Source organism: Pan paniscus, chromosome 12 (assembly GCF_029289425.2).
Source record: "Pan paniscus chromosome 12, NHGRI_mPanPan1-v2.0_pri, whole genome shotgun sequence".
NCBI classification, from domain to species: domain Eukaryota; kingdom Metazoa; phylum Chordata; class Mammalia; order Primates; family Hominidae; genus Pan; species Pan paniscus.
In genome coordinates, this window is record NC_073261.2 from 116463327 (window position 1) to 116490013 (window position 26687).

The 26687-nt window shown below is 52.0% G+C and overlaps 1 protein-coding gene and 1 long non-coding RNA gene across 7 annotated transcripts; one reads left to right on the plus strand and one right to left on the minus strand.

The window, feature by feature from the left end:
- Positions 1–1666: 1666 nt before the first annotated feature.
- On the minus strand, positions 1667–26021 carry KLF11 (KLF transcription factor 11). Of its 6 annotated transcripts, none has more exons than XM_008952303.4 (4): positions 25827–26021; positions 10069–10338; positions 7893–8838; positions 1667–4276 (listed from the first exon to the last, which is right to left on the minus strand). In XM_008952303.4, the coding sequence occupies exons 1-4, from the start codon at positions 25869–25871 to the stop codon at positions 3996–3998; spliced, it is 1542 nt and encodes a 513-aa protein (XP_008950551.2). In that variant the 5' UTR covers positions 25872–26021; the 3' UTR covers positions 1667–3995. The 6 variants fall into 6 exon arrangements, with proteins under 6 accessions (XP_008950551.2, XP_034808487.1, XP_054964230.1 ...); XM_034952596.4 differs by lacking the exon at positions 25827–26021 and adding an exon at positions 12724–12939; XM_055108255.3 differs by lacking the exon at positions 25827–26021 and adding an exon at positions 12595–12654.
- On the plus strand, positions 13017–17407 carry LOC134728626 (uncharacterized). The gene is made up of 2 exons (XR_010109230.1): positions 13017–13180; positions 13503–17407. It is a non-coding gene; the product is annotated as an uncharacterized LOC134728626 (long non-coding RNA).
- Positions 26022–26687: the final 666 nt, after the last annotated feature.

Here is a 26687-nt window from a genome sequence, read left to right on the forward strand (position 1 = left end):
ACACACCTCAAAGGCAAAAATGAAGCACATTGTTGTCTGGAAAAATCTTAAGTGACCACAAATGTGTCTCCCGGTTTCTTTTTTTGTTTTCTTGAGACAGAGTCTCACTCTATTGCCCAAGCTGGAGTGCAGTGGCGCGATCTCGGCTCACTGCACCCTCCGCCTCCCAGGTTCAAGCAATTCTCCTGCCTCAGCCTCCCGAGTAGCTGGGATTACAGGCATGCGCCACCACACCTGGCTAATTTTTTTGTATTTTTAGTAGAGACGGGGGGGGTTTCACCATATTGGCCAGGCTGGTCTTGAACTCCTGACCTTGTGATCCGCCCGCCTCTGCCTCCCAAAGTGCTGGGAATACAGGCGTGAGACACCACACCCGGCCATGTGTCTCTGGTTTCTGTAGTATGAGAGTTCCTCAAAGATGCTACAAAGCCGCAGGAACTGAGGAAACACTGTCCACCCCTGGCTCTGAGAAATGCTGGGTGTGTTTTCTTTGGGAAGGAGCAGAGTCCTGCTGTTGCCCCCTCCTGACATGTGTGTTCCCAAGTCTCTCTTCGCCGGCCCGTGGGCTCCTAGCCTCACCCAGGCAGGGACCTCCTCCCTCGGCTGCTGTTGGCTCAGGTTCCCTGTGCCTCCGACAGCCCTTTCTAAGACACTTTCCTCTGCTGTTCCAAAGACCTAGGGCCACTTGTCCCCACTCACACACGTTGCCTGGACACCTGCTGCTGACATTGATTGGTGGATCCGTGAGAGCATTCTGTTCCCAGGAGTGGGGCACGCTCGTGCACGTGTGAGCACACAGGAGAGCGTAAGGCTGTCGAAGAAGCGTAGCCAAGCACCTCACAGAAGAGAGAATCTGTGGCTTTTTTTTTTCCTTTCTGGCAATAATGAGGCAGGAGAAAAGTCTTGTCAGTTGCCACGAGAGGGATAATCACACTTGCGGCTCTAATACTTCCCTCTAGAAGGAGGCTCCGTAATCAGACCTTTTGTGTGGTGAGGTGTCCCCCTGGGGACAAATCGGACTTTCTGAGGTGGGCAGGGGCAGGGGCTGTGTTTTCTGAAGATATATGGCAGCCTTTAGTTAGGAAGGAAAAGAAGGAAGAGTGAAGCCTGTGGCTCCATGATGTACTTTGTAATCCTGGGCCGGGGGTGGAAGGAAATAATGGAAGAGACTTCCAAGCACTTCTTCCAGAGTAGCTGGAAAACCACTTTCAATTCTACCTCTTTGCAGCCACCCCCTGGCACAGGACGGGCACGAGCACTGACGGCCACAGGGTCACCCGGCACACTACTGGGTCTGTCTGGACCAGACCCACTGCCAGTGTGGCCACTTCACATGTTGGCTTTTTGAGACAGCGTCTTGCTCTGTTGCCCAGGCTAGGTGCAGTGGTATGATCATAGCTCACAGCCGCCTCGAATTCCTGGGCTCAAGGAATCCTCCTGCCTCAACTCCCCAAAGTGCTGGGATTAGAGGTGTGAGCCACCATACCCAGCTCGCTTCACACATTTTTTTCAGAAAGAACCCTCCAAAGAACCCAAAGAAACAGAATAAAACTCCAGAAAACAAAGAGGAGAGTTTAGTTTGAGCCAATACACAATGAATTTTATAGACTCTTCCAAAAAGTCTCTAGGTATACCAGGTACAGTTAAATGACACAGGACACACATCCAATTTAAAATCAAGTTTTATATGATTCAAAGAGAAAAGTTACATTACACATGCTCGTTTAAATAATGTCAAAGTCTGTTACATAAAACATAATTATGAAACATTTTAAGTCTTATCATTCAAACTACTTAAAAGGCTCAAAGTCACAAAAGATCAAGCAAAACTGCCCAGGCAATAAAGTGCACGAGGGGAGCCCACCTCTCCGGCGGCCGTCAGCACCCAGAGCCGCCAGCTGAGGGCTCCACGCCAAATCCATACACAAGGTTTGTGGTTCTCAGAAGAGTTTTCAGACAGGAACTGTTTCCAACTTAAAATCTTTCAACAGACAAATGGAGGTGGAAGGGGGATGGTTTACACAAAGTATTTCCAAATGTAATCAGGAAATGGAAGTGTAAATTAAAACCGTTTTCAACATGTATCTCCTCTTTAGAAATATCACTACTTGGAGAATGCTGTGACAAGCAACCAAATACTCAAAAGACCTTATCCACCAGAATACTGGCAGGACTCACATTACTTTGCATGTCATAACTAAGAAAAATATCCAAATTTGATGCCATTTATAGTGTGTACAGTCAAAAATGTGTATGCTGATTTTGATGAGCAGGAGAAAGGACTGGGTGGTGAGGAAACACGAACTATGCACAACATGAGACAACTGTGCTGTCTCACAACGACACGACACTCACCTATGGAGTGTCCAGACTGAAAACCTCTGAAAAACACACACATTTGTGTCAAGTAACAGCTGATACTAAGGGGCAAGTTAACGGGTATCAAGTCACACACAATGAATGACCAGGTGGAGATTTTATCAGACTACAAAGAACAAAACACAAAACCTAATTTTACTCAATATTCCACCTTACCATCATTTAAATAAAGGTAAATGCTGATAATTAACATAGACAAAATTTAAATACATACTGCACAATAAAAAAAATTCCCAGGCTACCAAATTAGTGCAACATTCTGTATGTTCCTACATTTATTCCATTGCCTGAACTTCCAATGTTTAACAAAAACCAGTATCAGTGGCTTCTTGAACACAGGTGGCCACATTCTCTCGGTTATCTATGTGCTCACACAGTTGAAAAATATTGTCCATCTATTTTCTAGGTAGACTGTAAAACACACCATTCCAAGTAATTTTCTGTTTGGTCAAAACAATTTCCTTCGAACAAAATGAACAGAAAGGCAGTTGGGTAGTATTACTGCCATTTAGCGTAACTTGCATTTCCTTGCGTTTCTAGTATTTGGCAAACAAAGGAAGCGGAATCTTGGCACTGCCTGCCTTCACATGCATCTCGCCCCAGCTAAGCTGTGCTCTGGTGGAGTTTCATCCAACCAATACAGACATTTCCTTTTTTTCTGAGAAGTTACTCTACCCACAATATAGTACGGATAAGGCCACAGCAAAAGGAGTCAGAACTGACAATTGACAAAGCAGCTGGATTTGAGTGTTTCTTTTTTGGTGTTTTAGGTACAAACAAGAAACTGAATGGCTTGCTTTCAGCAGAGCCATGGCCAAGACTATTACAGACTAGATCCTGCAGCAAGTACTGGTCCCTGGGATCTGCCCCGTGGCTCATGTTACTCTCTGGGGTACATCCTTCATGACACACCATGGACACAGCTCACTAGTTCCAGTCAACCAAAATTCTAGTTCTTTGGTGACAGGAATGATTGCCTAGAATTTCCTTGAAAACGTTATCAAGAAGCTGACGGCAAAATTTATTTTTCCCTTTTAAGAGGTCCTTATTCAACCAGGTCCGATTCTAAAAAGATCTAAAAGGCCAGATAACTTGTGATTTTTGTAGTGGAATAACATGTCGAGTTTACTAAAAGAAGGGCCATTAGAAAAAACTTTGTTATTAAACACTGAAAAGAAGGCTGCAAAATGATCTAGCTAGAAATTGGTGATTTGAGCACCAACAATATAAATATTTTTCTAAAAACCAGTATAAAAATTAGTACCCTGTCTTATTTCTACAAAACATCAATAGAAAAGGTTGTAAAAATCCAGATTTTGTAAACTTTATTGCCGAAATATTTGTTTGAATGCTGGTGATTCAGATTATCAAATTTTCTACCATTTCTTTAAAAAAAAAACCAAAACAAAAAAACTTCTGAAACTACAAAAGATACTGAACAGGGTCCCAAGTGGAAAAGAAAAGTTAACATACTTTCATCAAAACCAGCTCCCCGATCTTCCCCTAGGCCGCCAAGACCGTTTTTTTTGGGTGAGGCAGTGGGAGAGGAATCCATCACTTCCATTCCTGGAAAGAGACTTTTTAAAAATCCCATGAGTGATGTCCTAATGGACCTTTCAGGCAGAGGCTGGCATGCTCACCAGTGGGCTCCCCGGGCTCTCTGCAGAGGCGATTCTGTTCAGCTTGCCAACCTCTGCCTGCCAGCCTGGGATCTTCTTGGTCGTCATGTGGCGCCGGGCATGCTTTGTCAGGTGGTCACTGCGCATGAAACGTCGGTCACACACCGGGCACACAAACTTCTTCTCCCCTGTGTGAGTTCTGCGGTGGCGTGACAGCTCATCCGAACGAGCAAACTTTTTATCACAGCCATCCCAGCTGCAGTTGAAAGGCTTCTCCCCTGTGAGGTGAGAAAATACATATTAAAGAGAAAGGAAACGCTAAGCACCTTATTCAAGGGGTTAATTCATGTCATTTTAAAATCGTGTTCATCAAACTCAGAAGAAAGTGGTATCTTGTTACTCTGGAATTGGATGATTTGGGTCAAGAAATCCTCCAAAAGGCATTTATTCCTCCCACACTTAAGATGCAGTATGTTAGCACCCAAAGATTTCAAGCTAATCTTTCAAAATATATTTAAAAATAAATCAGGCGAAGTACAAGTACAGCAGCTCAAACCTATAATCGCAGCACTTTGGGAGCCTGGAGACGATCAGTAGAGCACAGGAGTTCCAGACTAGCCTGGGCAACAAAGTAAAACCCAATCTTTACCAAAAAACAAAAATAAATTAATTAAAAATGTAGCATCCAGCCAGGCGCAGTGGCTCATGCCTGTAATCCAAGCACTTTGGGAGGCCGAGGCAGGCGGATCACAAAGTCAGAAGACCGAGACCATCCTGGCTAACACAGTGAAACCCCATCTCTACTAAAAATACAAAAAATTAGCCGGGTGTGGTGGCGGGCACCTGTAGTCCCAGCTACTTGGGAGGCTAAGGCAGGAGAATGGTGTGAACCCGGGAGGCAGAGCTTGCAGTGAGCCGAGATTGCGCCACTGCACTCCAGCCTGGGCGACACAGGGAGACTCCATCTCAAAAAAATAAAAATAAAAAATGTAGCATCCAGCTGGGCACGGTGGCTCACGCCTGTAATCCCAGCATTTTGGGAGGCCGAGGCGGGCAGACCACCTGAGGTCAGAAGTTCGAGACCAGCCTGACCAACATGGCGAAAACTGTCTCTACTAAAAATACACAAATTAGCTGGGTGTGGTGGTGGGTGCCTGTAATCTCAACTATTCCGGAGACTGAGGCAGGACAATCGCTTGAACCTGGGAGGTGGAGGGTGCAATGAGCGGAGATCGCGCCATTGCATTCCAGCCTGGGTGAGAATGAGACTGTCCAAAAAAGAAAAAAAAAGTAGCACCGGCCGGGCATGGTGGCTCACACCTGTAATCCCAGCACTTTGGGAGGCTGAGACAGACGGATCATGAGGTCAGGAGATGGAGACCATCCTGACTAACATGATGAAACCCCGTCTCTACTAAAAATACCAAAAAAATTAGCCAGGCATGGTAGCTGGCACCTGTAATCCCAGGTACTCGGGAGGCTGAGGCAGGAGAGGAGAATGGCGTGAACCCGGGAGGCAGAGCTTGCAGTGAGCCGAGATCGCGCCACTGCACTCCAGCCTGGGCGACAGAGCAAGACTCCATCTCAAAAAAAAAAAAAAAAAAAAGGTAGCATCTATTCACTCTACCTTACTCCAATTTAAATATTTTTCAGGTTGGCAGAAATATATATAAAAAGCAATCTTATCCAAGGTAAACTTGCCCAGTTTCTACTTCTCATGAAAACTCCAAGTTTACAAAATGGCACAAGGGGATTCTTCAGAACTCTTACAGTTATTTATTTTTATTTTTTGAGACGGAGTCTCACTCTGTCACCAGGCTGGAGTGCAGTGGCGTAATCTCGGCTCACTGCAACCTCCGCCTCCCAGGCTCAAGCGATTCTCCTGCCTCAGCCTCCCAAGTAGCTGGGACTACAGGAGCGTGCCACCAAGCCCAACTATTTTTGTATTTTTAGTAGAGACGGGGTTTCACCATGTTGGCCAGGATGGTCTCAATTTCTTGCCCTCGTGATCTGCCTGCCTTGGCCTCGGAAAGTGCTGGGAATACAGGTATGAGCCACAGTGCCTGGCCAATTTTTTTTTTTTTTGAGATAAGAGTCTCGCTCTGTCGCCCAGGTTGGAGTGTAATGGCGCAATCTCCATTCACTGCAACCTCCATCTCCCAGGTTCAAGTGATTCTCCTGCCTCAGCCTCCTGAGCAGCTAGGATTATAGGCATGCGCCAGCAGGCCCAGCTAATTTTTGTATTTTTAGTAGAAACGGGGTTTCACCATGTTGGCCAGGCTGGTCTCAAACTCCTGACCTTGTGATCTGCCCACCTTGGCCTCCCAAAGTGCTGGGATGACAGGCATGAGCCCCTGTACAAGGCCTGTTATTGAATTGGAAGTACTTTAGGAAACATGGAAGCAACTTGTTTCAATCACTGCAGGTCATTCTGTCAGTACTTCTACCAAGGTAAACCAAATAAACGGTAAAACTTCATTCAGTCACCTCCAACATTTGGAAGTTGTGCTCTGGTGTAATGCAAAGTTCCCCTGGAGAGTCCCGGTGAAATGCAGAGCTCACCAAGTCAACACGCCCGTTAAAAGAGGCAGGCAGGTCAATTCCCCTCAGAAACACCCGTTCCCTGACACAGCCCCACGTCCATCTGCCATGCAAATGACCAACCCTCATTTACTGACTAGTGTCAGGCCCTTTTATCAAGCACCAGGAATATATCCAGGTGAGATATACAACTAACTAAAAAACAAAGGGAGACTATAGTAAGACCTACAATAAACCACTAGGGTCAAAGAAGGAAGATAAAGAAACAATCTAATAACTAATCCTAGGAAGGCCCTCAGAGGGTTTCAGTAAGTGGAGATGGGCAGAGGGCCAAGGGGGAAGGGTGGAAATATGGAACCAGACATAGAATGTTGGGGAGGCTGTTTCTGAATGGGCAGAGGCGAGCACCTCATGGGCCAAGTTTGGCTTTATCCTCAAAGCAAGCAGCCACTCAGTAGAATGGAGTAGTAGAGTTCCTCTTATAATGTCTGAACAGCAGACTGCGCTTTATTCTACACGTGGAGGCTACCACGATCAGAGCAACAGAACACAAACTCACAGAACACCTGAGAAACGGTGCCCTCACCTACTGAAGCGACTGTCTATCCAGCAACACTCAGACCACTGCTGGGCAGCAGGGCAGCCACAGGTCCCATGGAGCTATTTAAACTTCAAATACTAAAAAATGTAAAATTCAGTTCCTCAGGCACACTAGCCACACACTTCAAGTGTGAGCAGCCAGTGGCTACCCTAATGGACAGACAACAAACATTTCCACCATTGCAAAAAATTATATTGGACAGAACTGGTTAGACAACAGAGAGATCATTAGGTCAGCATAGTTTCTTGTGTGACTTACTTTAAATTAAAAACTACTCTCAGAGGTAAGAAAACTATACTCTTTTAAAAAATATTTTAGAATTTGAACTTTTCTATAGTTTGGCCAGACCTTTTCTCACATAAACATAAGTCACACTGGTAAGATACATTTACTAAATGTGAATGAATGCATGTTTTCTTTAAAAAAAAAAAAAAAAAGGGCATGAAACGTCTACTGCAATGTGAACAGAAGGGGACACTGTGAGTCACTCTAAAAGCTACCAAAAGACGCAATCACAGAACTATACTACATTTTATCTTCCAGGGCGAGCGCTCTGTATGCAAAATCCTGATGGCTGTGCAAACAATCCCACCCTTACAAGGTTGTGCGGGCTTTTCAGAACCAAAGAAAAAGCCACACTTCCACCTTCGCCAGGGGTTCTCATGATCCCCTCCCAGCCAAAGGCGGCTCAAGGTGTGCTTCCTAACCACAGGGTCTGGTGTGCCCAATGCCCCACCTGCCCCAGCGCTTACCTGTGTGAGTGCGAAGATGGGCCTTAAGGTGGGAACTTTTGAAGTAGGTCTTCCGGCAACCTGGGAAGCTGCAAACATAGTTCCTCCTTCGGGAAAAGTCTACCTGAGGGACACAGTTTTGGCTAGAGGCGATGAACACTGGAGCAGGGGCAAGGGGCAACAACTTGGTACTCCCGGCAGCCATGACATTGGCTGCACAGGGGGCAGGCGGAGGGAGGGCTCCCTGGGGCAGGACCAACATCACAGCTCCCTGAGGCACAGGAGGTCCCACGAACACAGGTTGAGGCGCTGGAGCAGCCTGAGCTAGGATGGGTCTCACAGTCCCCACAGACAACTGGGGAGGGGGCTTCAAAAAAGCTGGTAACATGCTACTTTGTCCAGTCACAGGGATCATCTGGCAAAGGACAGGGGGAGCAGGGACAGAGACAGAAATCAGAGGGGTGGTTTTCCTGGGCAGGTCATTTTCATAATTCTTTGGTGAGCAAGTCTGAACTGCAACAGGCCACCCTGCCTGCTGGCCTTTGTCAGTGAGCAGCAGGCCACCAGACTTGTGCAAGCAGGGCTGACAGGACACCAAGTTAGTGCTGAGTAAACTGTCCGTGAGGTGTGTGTCCTGCAAAGTTTCAAAGTGTCCCAGAAGCTGCTCTTCTCCTCCTCTGCTGTCAGAAAGCCGGCAATCTGGAGTCTGGGTGGTGGGAAAGCAGGCAGCAGGGCTCTCCCCAGTGTGTCGGATCACACTAGTCCCCTTGGCCCTGCAGGGAGAGCTAGGCACTGGCTCCAAACCCAGCAAGCCCCTCTCCGCGCCCCCGCTCAGAGCTCTGGCCACTACGGCAGAGGACTGGAGAACATCCGTGGCTGTGCATGCTTTGGAATCTGTTACTTGGGGAGAAACAGGTGTCCTTGTCGATGGCTCCACGAGATCAGGGCTCTGAGGAGGAGTTATGCACTAAAAAAAAAAGTACCATGTGAAAAGGTTGCTTTAAATTTTAAAAGGGATTTAATTCATCACGATGCTCCCAATACCTTTACACAGAATCATCTAGACACTCAGTTAACCCTGTTTTCAACATCCCAGTGGGTTTCAAGGCTGCATGGGGCACTCTGCTTTCTCAGCTTATTCCCACAGTGCTTACCTCTCCCAAACCTACACAAGAGCCCAGTGCAGGGAACTCTGAGAGGAGCTCCTGACCGCCAGGCCCACCACTTCTGCAACCCTCCTGACAACCCACAGGCCCTTCCCATCCCTCTCCAAATCTGCTTTCTACACTCTTCTTTCAGAGCAAGCTTCCAGCCCAGGACAATCACAATTTCCACTTCGGTTAGCAACCTACAGTTCTCAGCTTCTCCAAGCTGAGATGCAATTTTTCCAAGTACTTTCACAGATGTAGCAAATTAAAAAACCAAAAAGCAAGAGTGACTTACTGCACCCAACTCATAGAACTCACATTAAGGAGTCGGCTGCCACGGGAGGGCAGAGGTGCCACCCAACGAAGGCAATCTGATGTCAAAGTACATGCTTTCTCCAGCTGCTACCGATATATTCTGACACTAGGCTGGAGAACCTAAGCTCCACCCCGAGATTCCCCTGGGGAAGTAAATTTCACTTTCTCACATTAATCTGTAGGTTTCATCCCACGGACATTAACCACGTAGCTAGCAAGGTATGATCCATCCATAGAAAGAGCACATTTTTCAGAAATGAAAGAAAAGTTTCTTTTTTCGTTCTTTTATTTTTTTTTGAGATGGGGTCTCGCGCTCTGTTGCCCAGGCTGGAGTGCAGTGGCACGATCTCGGCTCACTGCAACCTCCGCCTCCCAGGTTCAAGCGATTCTCCTACCTCAGACTCCTGAATAGCTGGGACTACAGGCGCCCGCCACCACACCCGGATAAATTTTGTATTTTTAGTAGAGATGAGGTTTCACCATGTTGGTCTGGCTGGTCTCGAACTCCTGACCTCGTGATCTGCCTGCCTGGCCCTCCCAAAGTGCTGGGATTACAGGCTTGAGCCACCATGCCTGGCCAAAGGAAGAGTTTCTACTCCTTCAGACCCACACAGAGAGGATATGCAACTTATTTGCCAGCATCCCAGGGAATCTTCTCACAAGTTCTTCAACACACTGAGTTCAGCTACTCTAGTCATTTCACAAAAATGCTCCTCCCTCCCACCTCCTCTTACCAGAGTCGATAAAGAATGGAAGTCTTTTGGTAGTTCAGGTGTGGCTGCATCCATGTGCACAGTGGTGGTGACATCCCCAGAGTCAGAGACAGGCGTGAGGGGTCTTATCCGCAACAGGTCACCTTTCTGGGATCTTTGACCCCAGGAGCTCATACAAACAAGAGCCTCGACAGCTTCCATGTCTGTCTGCTCCAAGATGCTGCAAGTAGACCTTTCGCTGTCATGCCGCTTCCTCTCCAGGATGGACTCACATATGTCCATGATGTCAACCTAAAGGCGACAGAACACAACGGCTTCTCAGTGCAGGGGAAATACAGAGGCCACCCATGATGGGCATGTGGATATGCATATCAGAAGCCTACAGTAGGCATGTAATGCACATGCAATAGTCTATAGCAACAAACACCGAGCTGTAGTAAAAGACATTCAAGGAATGCTCATGACAATTCGGCTTTTAAGCCAACATTTCAAAGACAGAACTAAGCTGGCAAGCGTTGCCACCAAAAATCCTGACTCTTAAAAAGGGCTACTAAGTTCATATTTTTCTTGGGTAAATGATTAATAAAATTAACTCCTGAGGTTCAAGCCAAACAGTGGCTGGGGTAAAGCAGCTGCCCAGGGAGGAGGAGCCAACACTGAGGCCATCTAGTCAGTCTGCCAGTGGCCGCGGCGACCTGACCATGGCTCTCTGAGGCGGTAAAGCCGCCAAAGCAGTGTTCCTACAGATGCTCTCAGGGACTCTGGGGCCTTCCGCCTAGGCTTCCAGCACTCCACGCAGGTAGGGCCCATGGCGATTCCACCAGTTCCCTCCACAGATTCGGGAGTGGAAGTCATCTGTTACTGTCCCAAGGCTAGCAGGTGGTGACAAGAAGCCAACCTGCCGCGACCCCGGAGAGGATCTCTTTGCAGTTTTTTTCTTCTTTCTGAGATGGAGTCTCAGTTGCCCAGGCTGGAGTGCAGTGGCACAATCTCGGCTCACTGCAGTGCCCGCCACCACACTTGGGTAATTTTTGTATTTTTAGTAGAAAGAGAGTTTTGCTATGTTGGTCAAGCTGGCCTTGAACTCCTGACCTCCCGGGTTCAAGCGATTCTCCTGCCTCAGCCTCCAGAGTAGCTGGGAGGCGTCCGCCACCAGGCCCAGAAAATTTCGTATTTTTAGTAGAGACGGGGTTTCACCATGTTGGCCAGGCTGGTCTCCAACTCCTGACCTCAGGCGATCCACCCGCCTTGACCTCCCAAAGTGCTGGGATTACAGGCGCCCGGCCTTGTTTTTTTGAGACAGAGTCTTGCTCTGTTGCCCAGGCTGGAGTGCAGTGGCACCATCTCGGCTCACCACAACCTCTGCCTCCCAGGTTCAAGCGACTCTCCTGCCTCAGCCTCCCCAGTAGCTGGGATTACAGGCGCCCACCACCACGCTCAGCTGATTTTTGTATTTTCAGTAGAGAGCGGTTTTCCCCATGTTGGTCAAGCTGGTCTCGAACGCCCGGCCTCAGGTGATCCGCCCACCTCGGTCTCCCAAAGTGCTGGGATTACAGACGTGAGCCACCGCACCCGACCCTCACCGTCTCTTTAATCTGGAGGGGAGGAGGGAAGAGGCTGGAATGAGCTGATCTCTTCCAAAAGAAAACTAATCCGGGGGCGAGAGGGTGATATTACTCTCAGAAGAGTAATATCCCTCCCTCCCAGGGAGGTTACAGTGGGCCGAGATCGCGCGCCCACTGCACTCCGGCCTGGGCGATAGAGCGAGACTCCGTATCAAAAAAAAAAAAAGGAAAGGAAACTTTAAGTGTACGAAGATACACGTTTCCTCTCAATCTGCCATGCACCAAAGCATCAAAGTTTTCCGCCTGCCGAGGTTCCCCGAGATCAAACAAGACGAGGCCACCTCAAATCCCCGGCCTCTGTACCGCAGGCTGCGCCACGAAACCCCCTGTGATGTCACAGAACCGGGCGCCGAGGCCGGCTCACCACACGGGCGGGAAGGGGCTCGCCCGGCCCACAGTGCCCGCACACCACGAGGCCCGCGCTCTGCCCACGTCCACGGCTACCTCCCCGAAGCCCCCAGGTCGCGACGCTTAGGGCCCCCAACGCTCGCGTGCCGCGTTCCCGCCTCCAAGCGTTGCCCCGCCTCCCGTCGTTGCCCCGGCCCCCAGACCTTGCCCCGCCCCCAGGGCCGAGCGGCACTACGGCTAGCCGCTCTTACCCCGCCCCACGGCCGCGTGCCCCGCCCCCGAACCTTGCCCCGCCCCCAAAACCGTGCCGCGTTCCCGCCAGCAGCTCTTGCCCCGCCCCCAAGGCCGCGTGCCGCGTTCCCGCCAGCCGCTCCCCCGCCCAACGGCCGTCCGGCTCACAGGACCGGGGTGACGTCATGGCTGGAAATAGCCGCGGGGCCAGCGGGGCGGGGCCGCCCAGGAAGCGCAAGACAAAGCTGCGCGGGGAACACGCCCCCTCCTCGCCCCCGCCGACCCGGGCGCGCCCCTCGCGGCCACCGCCCCGCCTGGCTCCGGAGCCCGCCCAGGCCCCTACCGGCGCGGCCGCAGCGAAGCCCCGCACGCCCCACCTCCCGCATTCACAGGCGCGCGAGTCCCGCACCACTTCCCCCGCCTGGCCCCTCGCTCAGACGAGTAGTCCCGCCGCGGCAGCCCCACCACTCACTGCGCGCGCGTCGTCTGGGCCCGCGAAGTCCGGCGTGTGCATCGTGCAGGCCGGCCGGGAGCAACAAAGCGGCCGCGGGGCGTGAGCTCGGGCGCAGCAGCGGCCGCACGTGGGCTGCGGGCGGCGGCGGCAGCTACCCGGAGCTCCTGCGGTCCGCACGCGCCTCGCCCGCCCGCGCGGCTCTGCCCCGGCGCGGCCCTCGCGGCGCGGGAGGGGCGGGGCGGCCGCGGAGGGAGCGGCCGGCGGGGCGGGGCGCGGAGGCGAACCAAAATACACCGCGCCCCTGCCGGGGCGGGGCCGGCCACCACCAGCCAATTCGTGCCCGGCCCGTGCCCGGCCGGCCAATGAGCGCCGCGGGGGGCCGCGTGATCGGAGCCTGGCCGCGGCGTGATCGGGCAGGGCGGGACGCGGCACGTGTTTTGGTCGGAGCGAGGGGCGGGGCCTGAGGCCCCGGAAAGTAAGGGAAAGGTCGCAGCGGCGCGCGGGGCGGAGGGGGCGGCGGGGCGGAGGGGGCGGCGGGGCGGAGGGGGCGGCGGGGCGGAGGGGGCGGCGGGGCGGAGGGGGCGGCGGGGCGGAGGGGGCGGGGCGGCGGGGCGGAGGGGGCGGGGCGGCGGCGGCTGGGGAAATCCCAGGGCCGGGGCCGGAGACGGTGCGGGGAGAGGGGACCACGCTTATAGGAACCTCCTGCAGCCCCATCAGCTGAATCCATCGGTAGAGGGTCTCAACCCGGCTTTTGTTTGGTTGTTTTTAACTTCTGTCATTCTCCCTTCGTCTCTTAGGAATGCGTCCTTGACCGGAGAGGTCGGAAAGCTGGCCGGTTCTAGGTGACATTCCTGCATCCGGTCATTTTTGCAGACAGCGGGAGTCAGAGCTTCTCGGCCTGAGTGTCCCGCTGACGCCCCTCCTCTGGCGTCTCTGGGCCTCTTCCGCTCTGTTACGGGGTCAGGGGAAGCCGAAACGGGCAGTCACCCAGAAGGCGCCCGCTGAAACCCGCCCATTCTTCCCAGGCCCTGAGAAAACGCCGCCCCCTCCGGGAAGTCCTCGAGCCTGCAGGAGACATCTAGCCCGCTGTCCAGGGCACCTTTTTTTTTCTCCCTATATTTCGGTTGCTCGCGTCTCTTGGTGTGGTTTGCCCACGTCTGCAGCGCCAGGTTCGTGGAGAGCAGGAACCATGCTGTTTATTTGCGTCGCCGCAGCCTTCAGCTCAGCGAGGAGCCACCCCTCCTCCGTCTGTTCACTGCGCGCGCCTTTGCTGAGCTGTGATGCGGGTTGGCGCTCAGTGCAAGGGGCAGAGGCCGCAGTGAGGAATCCTCCTTTTTTAAAAGCTCCATCCAGGGAGCGGGAGCAGAGAGAGAATCCCGGCACCCCGGGGCTTTGCTCTGAGCGAGAGAAGCCTGGTCTCAGGGGAACAGGCCGGGCCCCACCACTCACATGAGCAGGACTCTGGTCCCCACTTGCTGCTTCGGGGCCCACTCGGGTTGGGCAGAGGGGTTGACCAGGCTGAGGAGAGGGTGTTTGCTGAAATAGTAAGAGGGTTTAAGACGAAAGAACCGTGATAAACTGCTCGCATGAAGACCCCGGAGGCTCTGAGAGGGGCGCAGGGTGTTCTGTGTGTAAAAAGTTAAGTCTTAAGATACACACTGGAATATTCTCTTTTGCCTGGACTCCTGCATTCGCCTTATAACTGGTCTCCCTGCGTCCACTCCAGTTCCCAGAGCCCCTTCCCACTCAGCACCCCCAGGGGTCTTTAACCCTTTCAGTGGCTCCCACTGTACTCAGCGTAACGCTTCTGCTCCCCACTGTGGCTTGTGAGCTCCTGCAGGGACCCAGCCCCATGCCTCTCCCCACGCCCCGGAGGGACAGCCTGGGCCTCCTCTTGGGCGCCTGTCCCACCAGCCCCTCTGCCGTCTCCAGGTCCTCGCACTTGCTGTTCCCTAGAATGCTTTTCCCCCACATGCCCCCTTTACTCTCACCCGCAGTCCACCTGGAGAGGCCCCCTCTAGCGGACGCACCCTCGGGGCCGACCTCCAGTCCCCTTCTGGCGGGCCTTCTTGTTTTCTTCCTCCACAACACTTTTCTTGAACTGCCCCTTTTCCATTACTTCAGTTATTTATCATCTGTCTCCCCACCAGAAGGACTCTCCCAAGGCCAGGGAGCCTGGCTGTCTAATTCGTACACGTAGGTGAACGAGCGAATCGAAGGTATCTACCAGCCTCCCTGCTTGAACATCCCGTGAGCACCTCTAATTGTGTCCTTAAAAAAACTGAACTCAGGGCCGGGCGCGGTGGCTCACGCCTGTAATCCCAGCACTTTGGGAGGCCGAGGCGGGCGGATCACCTGAGGTCAGGAGTTGAAGACCAGCCTGGCCAACATGATGAAACCCCGTCTCTTCTAAAAATACAAAAATTAGCCTGGCACGGTGGCAGGCGCCTGTAATCCCAGCTACTCAGGAGGCTAAGGCAGGAGAATCGCTTGAACCCAGGAGGCAGAGATTGCAGTGAGCCGAGATCGCACCACTGCACTCCAGCCTGGGCGTCAGAGACTCAGTCTCAAAAAAACAAACAAAAAACTGAACTCGGATTCCAGCCAAATCTGGATTTCTCACCTCCGTGAAGGGTACAACTGGAGACCCTGTTCCTTGATCTAGAAACCTGAGCGTCACCTTTACCTCCTCCCTTTCGCACAGTTGCTGTCTTCCGCCAATTACATGCCCTTCTTCCTTCTCAGTTCCTCTCAAACTCTTATGTCACCCACGCCAGCCCTTGTCCTGGCCGCCACCTGCTCGCCTGAATTGTTGCCACTGCCTCCCAACAGGTCTCCCTCCCTCCAGCCAGACGCCCTACAATCTGCCCTCACCTCACTGCCAGAATGATCTTCTGGAAGCAGAGGTGGAGCTGAACCTGTATTCAAGCCGTCAGTTGGAATCCAAACAGTTATAGGACTGACTTCAGGCTCCATGGCCAGGAACCCATGAGTCTTTGTAGCCAGGCTCCAGCCAGCACTTCCTGCATCATTTCTGACCAGTTTCCCAAATTGCTTTCCCTGCTGCCTTCCTGCCCCCACTGACCCAATACAGAACCCTGTACTCTCAAGGTCACGCCACTCTCTTCTGTTTCTAGACAGCATTCCTTCTGCGTGGAACATGCCAACCCTCGTCTGCTTTGACTTTGCAAAACTGCATGAGACCGCTGGGCGCGGTGGCTCACGCCTATAATCCCAGCACTTCAAGAGGCCGAGGCAGACAGATCACCTGAGGTCAGGAGTTTGAGGCCAGCCTGGCCAGCATGGTGAAACCCTGTCTCTACTAAAAATACAAAAAATTAGCCAGTAATCCTAGCTACTCGGGAGGCTGAGGCAGGAGAATCGCTTGAACCCAGGAAGCAGAGGTTGCGGTGAGCCGAGGTCATGCCATTGCACTCCAGCCTGGGCTACAAGAGTGAAACTCCGTCTCAAAAAAGAAAAAAAAAGAAAGAAAAAAAGACTGCATATGACTCCCCAGTGAAGCCCTCCCTGATTGGCCTCTAAAGAAGGCAGCATGCCTGGGCTTTGGAGTCAGACCTGGATACAAATCCTTGTTTTGCCGGTGTGACCTTGCCAAGTCTTCTTTCCTGCAGGACAGAAGGCGGCAGCAGCTCTCCCTGAACTGGCACTCTGGCTTCTCTTGCCCCAGGGTCTGTTTCTGCTCCTTGGACAGCAGGCGCATGTGGGAACTGTGCCCTCTTCAGCCATGAGCCCCTGTTCTGTGCACATCTAGCCCATCTTCCAGATGGACAGACAGGCTGTGGTCGTTGCCAAACCCCTGATTCTGGCCCTGCCCGCAGTCAGAGGGATGGCAATTTGTAAGCTACAGACTATTGCGAATCATTCACTTGGAGACTGAACTAAGACCACTGGCACCAGGCTCCGTAGACCCTCGGGAAGAGCATGGTCTGGCAGGCAGACTGGATGTGGCCACAGATAACATCCCCTAAGGGGAGAGCGTGAGCCTGCAGGCCAGAATGCCACCACTTTCTCCTGTGTCCTTCCAGAGAGAGCCTGTGGCTATGCACGCTTGCTGCTACAGAGGGTAGCGCTCTATACCTCCTGGGCTCACTTACTGACTTTTCAGTCTTAGGGCTTATTGCAATTGGTACATAACGATCAACCTCATACTTTGTAATGGTTAAGTAATATTCCATCATATGGATGTGTTGTTTATTTAACATTCTGGTTGAATAACCAAGACGTTTAGGTTTCCAGTTTTCCAGGAACATCATGCCCCTCCATCATTTGCCCACCTGGAAGGATAACTACAGGATAAGCAGCTCTTAGAACTGGAATTGCTGAGTTAACTGCTCTGTGCATTTCCTTGCTTTTTCTTGCTTTTCTTTTCTTTCTTTTATTATTTTTTGGGTAAATTTTTATTGAACTATAGCATAGTGTAGATACAGGAAAGTGTAAAAACTTAAATGTACAATTCAATGAATTTTCACTAGGCAAACACACTGTGTCACCAGCACCCAGATTTAGAAACAGAATATTACCAGAATCCCAAAAGCCCCTGAGCTGCCGTCCAGTCACTACTTACCGTTTCCCTGATCCCCTGCATAGGATAATCCTTATCATGGCTTCTGACACTGTCGGTTGGTTTTGGATGTACTGACACTTTTTGTGTGTGTGTGACACTTTTATAATACAAAGAAAATCATACAGTATGTTCAGTTTGGGGTCTGGCTTCTTTCACTCCGTGTGTTGTGGGCAGTTGGAGTTTGTTTATTCTCATTCTTCTGTTCTCTTTCTCTTTGGTTGAGCTTACTGGGCTGGAAGCCGTACAAGGACCAGAATATGCTGTGAGCTGACCAGCCACTGGGCTGGGTGGCTGGTTGACAAATGACCTAACAAATGGTTGACAAAATGGATGGATGAATGAATCACAGACCCACTAATCCACTGACCTGTTCAATGCCTGACTGGAAATTGAGTGTCCATTCCTCCCAACACCCCAGGGCCCCTGTCTCCCTTTGCTAGGGGCACTCATGATGGTGAGCAGAGAGGTCTGTAGGGGTAGCTGAGGCCCAGATCATCCAGGTCAACCTGTGTATTTTAGATGGGGAAACTCAGGCCTAGCAACTTCACACAAAGCCACTTTGCTCAGGGGAAAAATCATCATGACGCTGTGTCTGATGTGGTTGAGGTACGAAGGAGGACCAGGTCAGAAGACGTTTATTAAATACCAAAAGTAGGCCAAGTATCATGCTAGGGGCTAGCTCTTCATGCCTTTTGATCCCCTGATTTCAGCCCCATTTATAGATGAAGTCACTGAGGGACGAGAGGTGAAGCCACTTGCCCGTCATTGTCGGCCAGTGAGTGGAGGGCCCAGGATCCATCCCTCCAGCTCGGGTCCAGTGCTGCTTTGTCCCAACTGCCTGCCCCTGGAAAAGGGGCTGCTAAGAGCACGTGCTGAGTCCTTGTAAGCTGGCCCAGAGTCAGGGGCTGTGGGCAGCTCCCACCAGGCACAAAAGGGGGTGCTCAGTCCCATCACTCCAGGGAGGGTGAGGAGGCCAGTGCAGTTTGTTCCTGCTGTGGCTGCCATACCCCTCCCCACACTGGACACACCTCCTGCTGCGTGGTTCTGGCTGCCTCAGTGGCTGCACTCGGCCTTCTTTCTGTTTCTCTAGGCTGGGCTACAACCTCACTGTGCGATACGTCTTCAAACCTCCCGAGAGGGAGAACCAGGTTGGCTTAGGCTTTTAGGCTCAGAGTAGAGGGGCCACATGGCCCAATCTGCAACTTTTGCCAAAGGAAAGCCCCAGAATAGGGCTATGGGTGTAGTGGGCCCTGAAAGCTTCTTTGAGGACATGGGCACTTGGCAGGGGCCTTGCAGAGGCTGGGCTAGTACAGTCTGTGTTGGGGAACGGGACCCCTTGGTGCTCAGGGCTGTGGGACCGTGGAGGAACAGGAACCACCCTCGGTCCTTCCCATCCCTACTGTTCAGCAGGAAACTGACTCACGAACAATGGTACATCCTATATACCAAGAGCCGTGCTGGCACAGGCGTCGGGGGAAGAGGTGGGACCCGATTACTCGTGTCTGAGGAACTGGTGGGAGGGCTGGTCTGGGACAGTGCCCAAAGAAGACATCATTTGAGCTGGGTGCTAAGGACAGATAGGAGGTAGCCACCCAGGAAACAGAGGTGCCCTTTTGGTACCAGCGTCATACCTCGTCCGCCTTTGCATTCTCCAGCTCTTGGCACAAGCCCCTCCTATGCGGTGGGTGCCCAGTGAATTGAAATAAGCCTAGGAAGAAGCTTAGGCCTTTGTCCAGGCCAGTGGTTCTCCACCATGAGCCCAGAAGGCGCGTTAAAACACAGATTGCCGGGCCTACCCACTGGCTGCTGACTGAGCAGGTCTCCCTGGGGTCTGTGAATCTGCATGTCTTTTTTTTTTTTTTTTTTTTTGAGATGGAGTCTTGCTCTGTTACCCAAGCTGGAATGCAATGGCATCATCTCAGTTCACTGCCATCATCTCAGTTCACTGCAACCTCCACCGCCTGGACTCAAGCAATTTTCTCGCCTCAGCCTCCTGAGTAGCTGAGATTACAAATGCCCACCACCATGCCCGGCTAATTTTTGTATTTTTAGTAGAGACGGGATTTCGCCATGTTGGCCAGGCTGGTCTCGAACTCCCGACCTCAGGTGATCTGCTGGCCTCGGCTTCCCTAAGTGCTGAAATTATAGGCGTGAGCCACTGCTCCTGGCCAAATATGCATGTCTAATAAGTTCCCAGATGTTGTTGACACCACTGGTCCAGGAATCGCGGCAGTGAGAACCACTGATTTAGTCCAATCTCTGCATCTTACAGAAAGTGTGGGCAGAGGAATGACTAGATGCCCTGCCTCCAGACTCACGCTGAGTCCCGCCCCGAACCACACTGCAGTGCCACCCTGCCACCTCTTGGACAGAGTGCCCCAGGAGCAGCCCCAGAAGAAAGCCTCAGGAGGCCAGCATGTCTCTGGGCAACAGAACAAACCGCCGACTGGCCTGGGAGGGCAGCCTTCCAAGGGTCCTCGTGGCTACCCAGCCCATCTGCTCAGCCAACTGCTTGCATCTGGGTATGTTGCCAGCCCGACTTCCCCAGTGACCCAGCGTAGTGCCGGCACCAGTGCAGACAGGGCAGCAGGGCCAGCCAGGCCAGGAGCTCAAGGCACTGACAGAGTGACCAGTGGAGAAACATCTCACAGGGTGACTTGGTGTGGATCCCTGCGGGGCCTGAGCAGGAATCTGTTGGGACGCTGCTGTCATTCCTGTCCCCTGGGCAGAGCCAGGGGGCACTTACCCAGGTCTCTGCTTAGGCTGATGACTGGTACTGTGTGCCACTCAGCGTTGGAGGTGGGGAGGCCCAAGCCGGCTAGCTTCCTGACTCAGCACAAAAACGAATTTTAACCACTTGAAGGAAATGCCCCGTCTGAGGCAGGCCAGCCTCTGGCTCAGAGCTGAGCACATTGGAACCAGGAGTCACCAGCATCCCCCAGACAGGCCAGGCCCTCTGCCAGGGGCTTTCCTGGCACCAGGGCACTCATCACCACTGGCTCCTCCTGCTGGCCTGTTCCGTAGCCACAGCAGCTCCCCCTCTGCCCAGGAGCCGCCACCCAGGCTGCAGTCAGTGCCCCTCCCAGGAGTCCTCATGTGGGCATCTCTTCTATTGCTTGGTCAGTTTATACTTGTCTCTGCCCTAAACTGGGGGCTCCAAATCCAAAGACCGTGGAAACCTTTACTGAGTAGGCCCAGTGCAGGCTGAGGCTGATCCTTACCTAAAAACTGGCAAAGCACTTAACCAGGGTGGGCTTAGAAAGAGGCCTCGTGCCCAGGTTGGTCTGCAGCCCCTCCCTGGACACCTTCCTGGCTCAGTGTCACTCATAGATCCATGCTGGGTCTCCTTGGGTCACTCTAGGTCACTCTGCATGGCATGGGGAGCTGAGAGAAGCACAGTCCGCCTGTCTGCAATCATCTGGCACTCACAGTTTGGACGGAATCGTCATTCCTTTCACTAACCCTAGCTGCCCTCTCCCCAGTTTACCACTGCTGTGTGGGAACTTGAAAAAGTGGGTAAAATTAGCCAGGCGTGGTAGTGTGCACTTGTAATCCTAGCTACTTGGGAGGCTGAGGTGGGAGAATCGCTTGAACCCAGGAGGTGGAGGCTGCAGTGAGCCGAGATCGTGCCACCGCACTCCAGCCTGGACAACAGAGTGAGACTCCATCTTAAAAAAAATAAAAAAGAAAAAAAGAAAAAGAAAAAGTGGGAGCCGTCGCTCTACTACAAGAAGGACCCCTCTTACTGTTTGATGGTGTTGGGCCATGGCAGGAGGGGGCAAGACCCTGGACTGAACTCACTGAACTCCCTGACTATAGGCTCAACTCCCAGAGGCAGTGATGGACAACCACCTGGGAGTTCGCTGTTTTGCTTTTTTATGCCCATTCACGTGTGGGCTGCTCTTCAGTAAGCAAGTTCCTGTTGAAGCCGGATATGCTGCCAGCCACTGGGCTGGGCACTGGGGAGAGAGGGGTGTGACACAGTTCCTGTGTGACCTTGGGCCAGTAGCTTAACCTCTCTGAGCCTGTTTTCTCATCTGTAAAATGGGGATGGAAACTATAACCACAGGACATCATGGGAGTAAAATGAGATCATGCTCAGAAAAATACTTGACAAAGGTGCCTGCCAATGACTACTAAATAAATGACTTTTTAAAAACTGTCCCTTGGTAAGGAAGCTCACAAGGAAAGTAATGATTATGGTATAGTTCACGAAATGCAAGGAGAAAGCACAGGGATGGAGCTCTCCCTTGGCACATGCCCCAGGGGAGGGGCTCACCTAGCCACTCAGCTTAGAGGGAGGGGACAGGAGATAACGAAAATGCATTGTAAATAAGCAAATGGAAGCAAAGGTACAGTTCTGTACAGAAGAATTGCAAATAATATATGGAGAGAACTCCCCTCCAGGAAATGGAGCTTAATTTTCCTCCCCTTGAGTGTGGGCTGGACTTAGTGACACATTTCTAACAAATAAAGTATGGAAAGGGAGATAGCAGCTTTGCGGTGGAGAAACCTTGCAGTCATCATTTCAATCAAGAAACAAGGTTAATATCACCAGTGATAAATTGTGTTGAAATTACCTACTCCTGATATGACATGATTGGAAGGGCCCTTCATCGCCATGTTATTCTTTCCAAAAACGCAGAACTCCAGTTTAATCATGAAAAAAACATCTGACAAACCCAAATGGAGGAACACCCACAAAATGCCTCGTCACTGCTTCTCAAAAGGGCCAAGGTCATGAAAACCGAGAAAGAACTGAGAAACCATCTCACATCGGAGGAGGCACGATGGCTAAATGCACCCTGGTCGCCCTGGACTGGATCCGGAAATAGTAAAAGTGCATTAGCGGAAAACTGGTGAAATCCAACGAAAGTCTGCAGTTGGTGATAGTATTGAATCAATGTTAATCTCATAGTTTTGACAAATGTACCACGGTTACGTACGCGAGACGTTAACATTCGGGGGAAATGGGTGGAGGGTACATGGTGCTGTGTACTATTTTTGCAATTTTTGTTTGTTTGTTTTTGAGATGCAGTTTTGCTTTTGTTGCCCAGGCTGGAGTGCAATGGCGCGATCTTGGCTCACCACAATCTCCGCCTCCCGGGTTCAAGCGATTCTCCTGCCTCAGCCTCCCGAGTAGCTGGGATTACAGGCATGTGCCACCATGCCCAGCTAATTTTGTATTTTTAGTAGAGACGGGGTTTCACCCTGTTGGTCAGGCTGGTCTTGAACTTCCAACCTCAGGTGATCCGCCCGCCTCAGCCTCCCAAAGTGCTGGGATTACAGGCATGAGACGCCGAGTCTGGCCTGTTTGTTTTTTGAGACACAGTCTCACTCTGTCACCCAGACTAGAGTGCAATAGTGCAATCTCAGCTCACTGCAGCCTCCACCTCCTGGGTTCAAGCGATTCTCCTTCAGAATCAGTGCCACCCGACTGGAACACATCACCTGGCAGCCCATTCTAGTACAGAGCAACAGCCCCCATGTCCAGGAAGTCCCTCTTTACTTCTTGCCAAAGTTGCCTGTGTTATCTGCCCCAAGCCATGCCCCAGAAGTCCTCAAGCTAGGGCTCAGGCCCGGCTTGCTATCTCCCTTTCAGTACGTAGATCAGCTCATTGAGCACGTGGCGCCTGCCAGGGAGTCACGCTGAAGCTCATGCCCCCACATCAAGGGTCTGTGAGATGGCAGCCCCAGAGGCTGGCCCAGGGTCCGGGGAGAGGGCCTCTAAGCCCCTCTTCCTCAGGAAGTGCCCCTCACCTTGTCCTGCCCACAGGCAGCAGCAGTGTTGGCCCTGATGGGCTCTGGCATTGGGAAGGGGCAGCGGGAAACAGCTCCTCTGTGCAGCCTCCCCAGGGGCTGCCCCACAGCCCCACTCCCCACCTGTGTGCTGCACGCTGGTCACCTTGTTTGCTCTGGGAGCTCCTTTACCAGGGGCTTCCTGAGGCCTCCGGCCCTGCTGGTACCTGGAGGCCCCAGCCTCTTGGCTCAGGAGGAGGCCTGGGGCTGGGCGTGGTGACTTAACGCTTGTAATCCCAGCACTTTGGGAGGCCAAGGCTGAAGGATCAATTGAGCCCAGGAGTTCAAGAGCAGTCTGGACAATATAACAAGACCCTGTCTCTACAAAAAATTTAAAAATCATACAATTTTTTAAAAAAGTAAAAAGGAGGAGGCCTGAGGGGCTGCAGTGGCTGCAGGGTAGCATGACCACTGGGGCTGCGGAAGCATTTGCCCTGCGGGAGAAAGCGCTTTCGAGGGGGAAGGTGGGGTGTCTCTGACCCGGGCAGCGAACATGGGGCACCAGAGGGCAGCTTGACCCTGCTCCCAGGTGGAATCTCTGAACCCTAGTTTCATCTGCTCTCAGAGCCTGGCCTCCCCTGTCTAAGGCTGCCTGGGTTAGGAGCCTGGCACACACTGGGCTGCTATACCAGTCTTTTACACACACATTTACCAGGCACTTTCTCTTTTGCCATCCCCTCATGATCACCCGGCAGGGATCATTATCTGTAGGTAAGTGCAGGCTTAAGAGAGGCTGAGCGGCTTGGCCAGTCCCACAGGCAATGGTGGCTGAGGCCTCCCCAGGACCCAGGTATTCTGAGAGAGCCTCACACCGTGGGGCTGGAGGCCAGCATCTGTCCCAGCCATGCTATCCACGCGCATGCGGGGGGATGGGAAGAGCTCTGGGGCTGCATACATCTGGGCTGCCAGCGTGTCTTCACCACTGTCTGGCTCTGCACCCCAGGATTTTGGGGTCAGCACATGGCGTAGGGGGTAGAGGGGTGCATCCTGAAGGGTGGACCTCTAATGCACCTGGCCAGACACAAAAAGACAGCTGGGAGTGAGTCTCTGAAGAGTGGGCAGCGGGACCAGCACAGTGTGGAGAGGGCAGAGAGAGTGGGGAGGGCGGTGTGGGGCCAAGGGCAGGAGGTTCTGGGCGCATGTCAGGCTGCTCCTGTCTCACCGAGTATAAACAGCTCCTTAAAAATGAACTCCAAAACCCAGCTCACTGGGCCATTCATGGCAGGCTAACCTTCGGGGGGTGCCCAGCATATCCCAGAGGGGCCTAGGATGGGAAAGCCCTGTGGCCAGTCTGCAGCCGGTGCCTGCACAAACCTAGGCCTTGTGCTCCCTCTGGCACCTGGGTGAGGCCCCCTTGGGTGGAACACCTGCTAACTGCTCATTAAAATACAAGAGTTGGGGAGCTGGGCTTGGTGGCTCACGGCTGTAATCCCAGCACTTTGGGAGGCTGAGGCAGGCAGATCACTTGAGGTCAGGAGTTTAAGACCAGCCTGGCCAACATGGTGAAACCCCGTCTCTACTAAAAATACAAAAATTAGCTTGGCATGGTGGCGGGCACCTATAATCCTAGCCGAGGCAGGAGAATCGCTTGAACCTGGGAGGTGGAGGTTTCAGTGAGCCAATATCGTGCCACTGCACTCCACCCTGGGCGATAGAGCGAGACTCCTTCTCAAAAAAAAACCAAAAACAAGAGCTGGCAGGGAGGGGCAGCAAGACGATAAACAATACTTGGAAATTTGGGGCTTAAAAAACTGTGTAAAGGATCAATTTGCTTGTGAAGGCTAACAAAGCTTGGGGCTTGATTAACAAAATGCTCCTAATTTATCATTCTTAGTATTAGGACCAGGAGCAATATTAAGAATATTCACATAATGTGAACACACAGTTAATCATGTTAGCCGCTATTTATCAAACACGGTGTGCCAGACGCTGTTGCATACACACGTACCCAGTCTCTCATTTAATTTTCACACAGACTTGTAGGTATTCTCAGCCTATTTTACAGAGGGGGTTGAGTGTGGGGGGTGGGGCTAAAGGGCTTGCCCAAGTCTTGCTCACACAGCTGGCCCAGTTAAAGACCTCTCTGCCCGCTGTCCCTGCCGCCCCTGCCCCAAGCCTTGCCCTCCCAGTGAGTGTGTGGCCTGCATCGTCGTGTGTTGGTGGACTGTGGTGGGGGGAGGAGGGAATCCTCTATTTAGATCTTTTTTTTTGAGACAGAGTCTCACTGTCACCCAGGCTGGAGTACAATGGCACCGTGTCAGCTCACTGCAACCTCTGCCTCTCATATTCAAGCGATTCTCCTGCCTCAGCCTCCTGAGCAGCTGGGATTACAGGTACGTGCCACCATGCCTGGGTAGTTTTTGTATTTTTAGTAGAGGTGGGGTTTCATGATGTTGGCCGGCTGGTCCCAAACTCCTGACCTCTGGTGATCCACACACCTTGGCCTCCCAAAGTGCTGGGATTACAGGCGTGAGCCACTGCGCCTGGCCTCCCTAGTTAGATCTTTAACTAATGCTTTTGTGACGAGCACAGTGGAAGATTTGTTTAATATTTTTATGTAGTGCTTTACATAAATTGTAATATTATTATTGCAAAAGCAGCTCATCCTTATTACAGAAAGCAGAAATACAGAAAAGTATGTAAAAAGAAAGTCCATTTTTCTCCTCTCCTTTGCCCTGTCCGTCTCCCCTTCCCCCTTTTCCCTCCTCCCCCTTCTTCTTTTCATCCATCTGCTCACCTGTTTAATCCTGTGAAGAAACAAGTGAGTCCTCCCCTCTTTCATTCTGCCTTAGTCCAGTCAGCTGTCTCAAAACACCATAAACTGGGTGCTTCTCAACAACCGACATTGATTTCTCCCGGTTCCGGAGGCTGGAAATCCAAGATCAGGTGCCAGCATGTTCGGATTCAGGCAGGGGCCGTCTTCCGGCTTGCAGATGGCTGCCTTCTCATCATGTCCTCACGTGACAGCAGGGAGGCACCAGCCCTCTGGCCTCTGGTAAGGGCACTGATTCCATCATGAGGGCTCCCCCGGCACAACCTAATTACCTCCCAAAGGCCCCACCTCCTAATACCATAACACTGGGATGAAGTTTTCAACATATGCGTCTAGGGGGACATGGACACTCAGTCTCTCGCATCCTCCTACCTCCTAAGGCAGGCAATCAGGGCTGGGCTTTCTTGGGTGTGTAAAGTACACACACATGCACACGCACTCTCTTTGGTTTGGGTTTGGAATGTTTTCTGCTCACAAGTGTATTCCGTGGCAACCTATTCCACTGTGCCTGGCTTTTTGCGTCCTGGGAGTCATTGCCCAGCCCACACTTGCAGCCCTAGCTCATTGGCTTTATGAGCTCTCCAGGAGCCACGCAACATTGTGAGGCCTCAGTTTCCTCAACTATAAAATGGGAGTAATAATTACAAGGCTAGGAGAAATTGAAAAAAAAAAGATAAAATGGGAATAATAATAATAAAATGCTCCAGGCTGAGTTGTTTCAAGAATTAGAGATTATGCTCCACAAACATGGCACTTACAGTCAGTCAACAATCCCCACCCAGAGCAGGGGAGTTTTTGGCTTGACTGGGCCAAAAGCAGAAACAG

Excerpts from the sequence above, each read along its gene's own strand:
- KLF11 (XM_008952303.4), bottom strand. The coding sequence starts at position 25,871 with ATGAAAGAGGGGAGGACTCACTTGTTTCTTCACAGGATTAAACAG. Across the intron at positions 8,839-10,068 it reads TCCATTCTTTATCGACTCTG|TGCATAACTCCTCCTCAGAG; the intron begins GTAAGAGGAGGT and ends TTTTTTTTTTAG. Across the intron at positions 4,277-7,892 it reads CCATCTTCGCACTCACACAG|GGGAGAAGCCTTTCAACTGC; the intron begins GTAAGCGCTGGG and ends CTCACCTCACAG.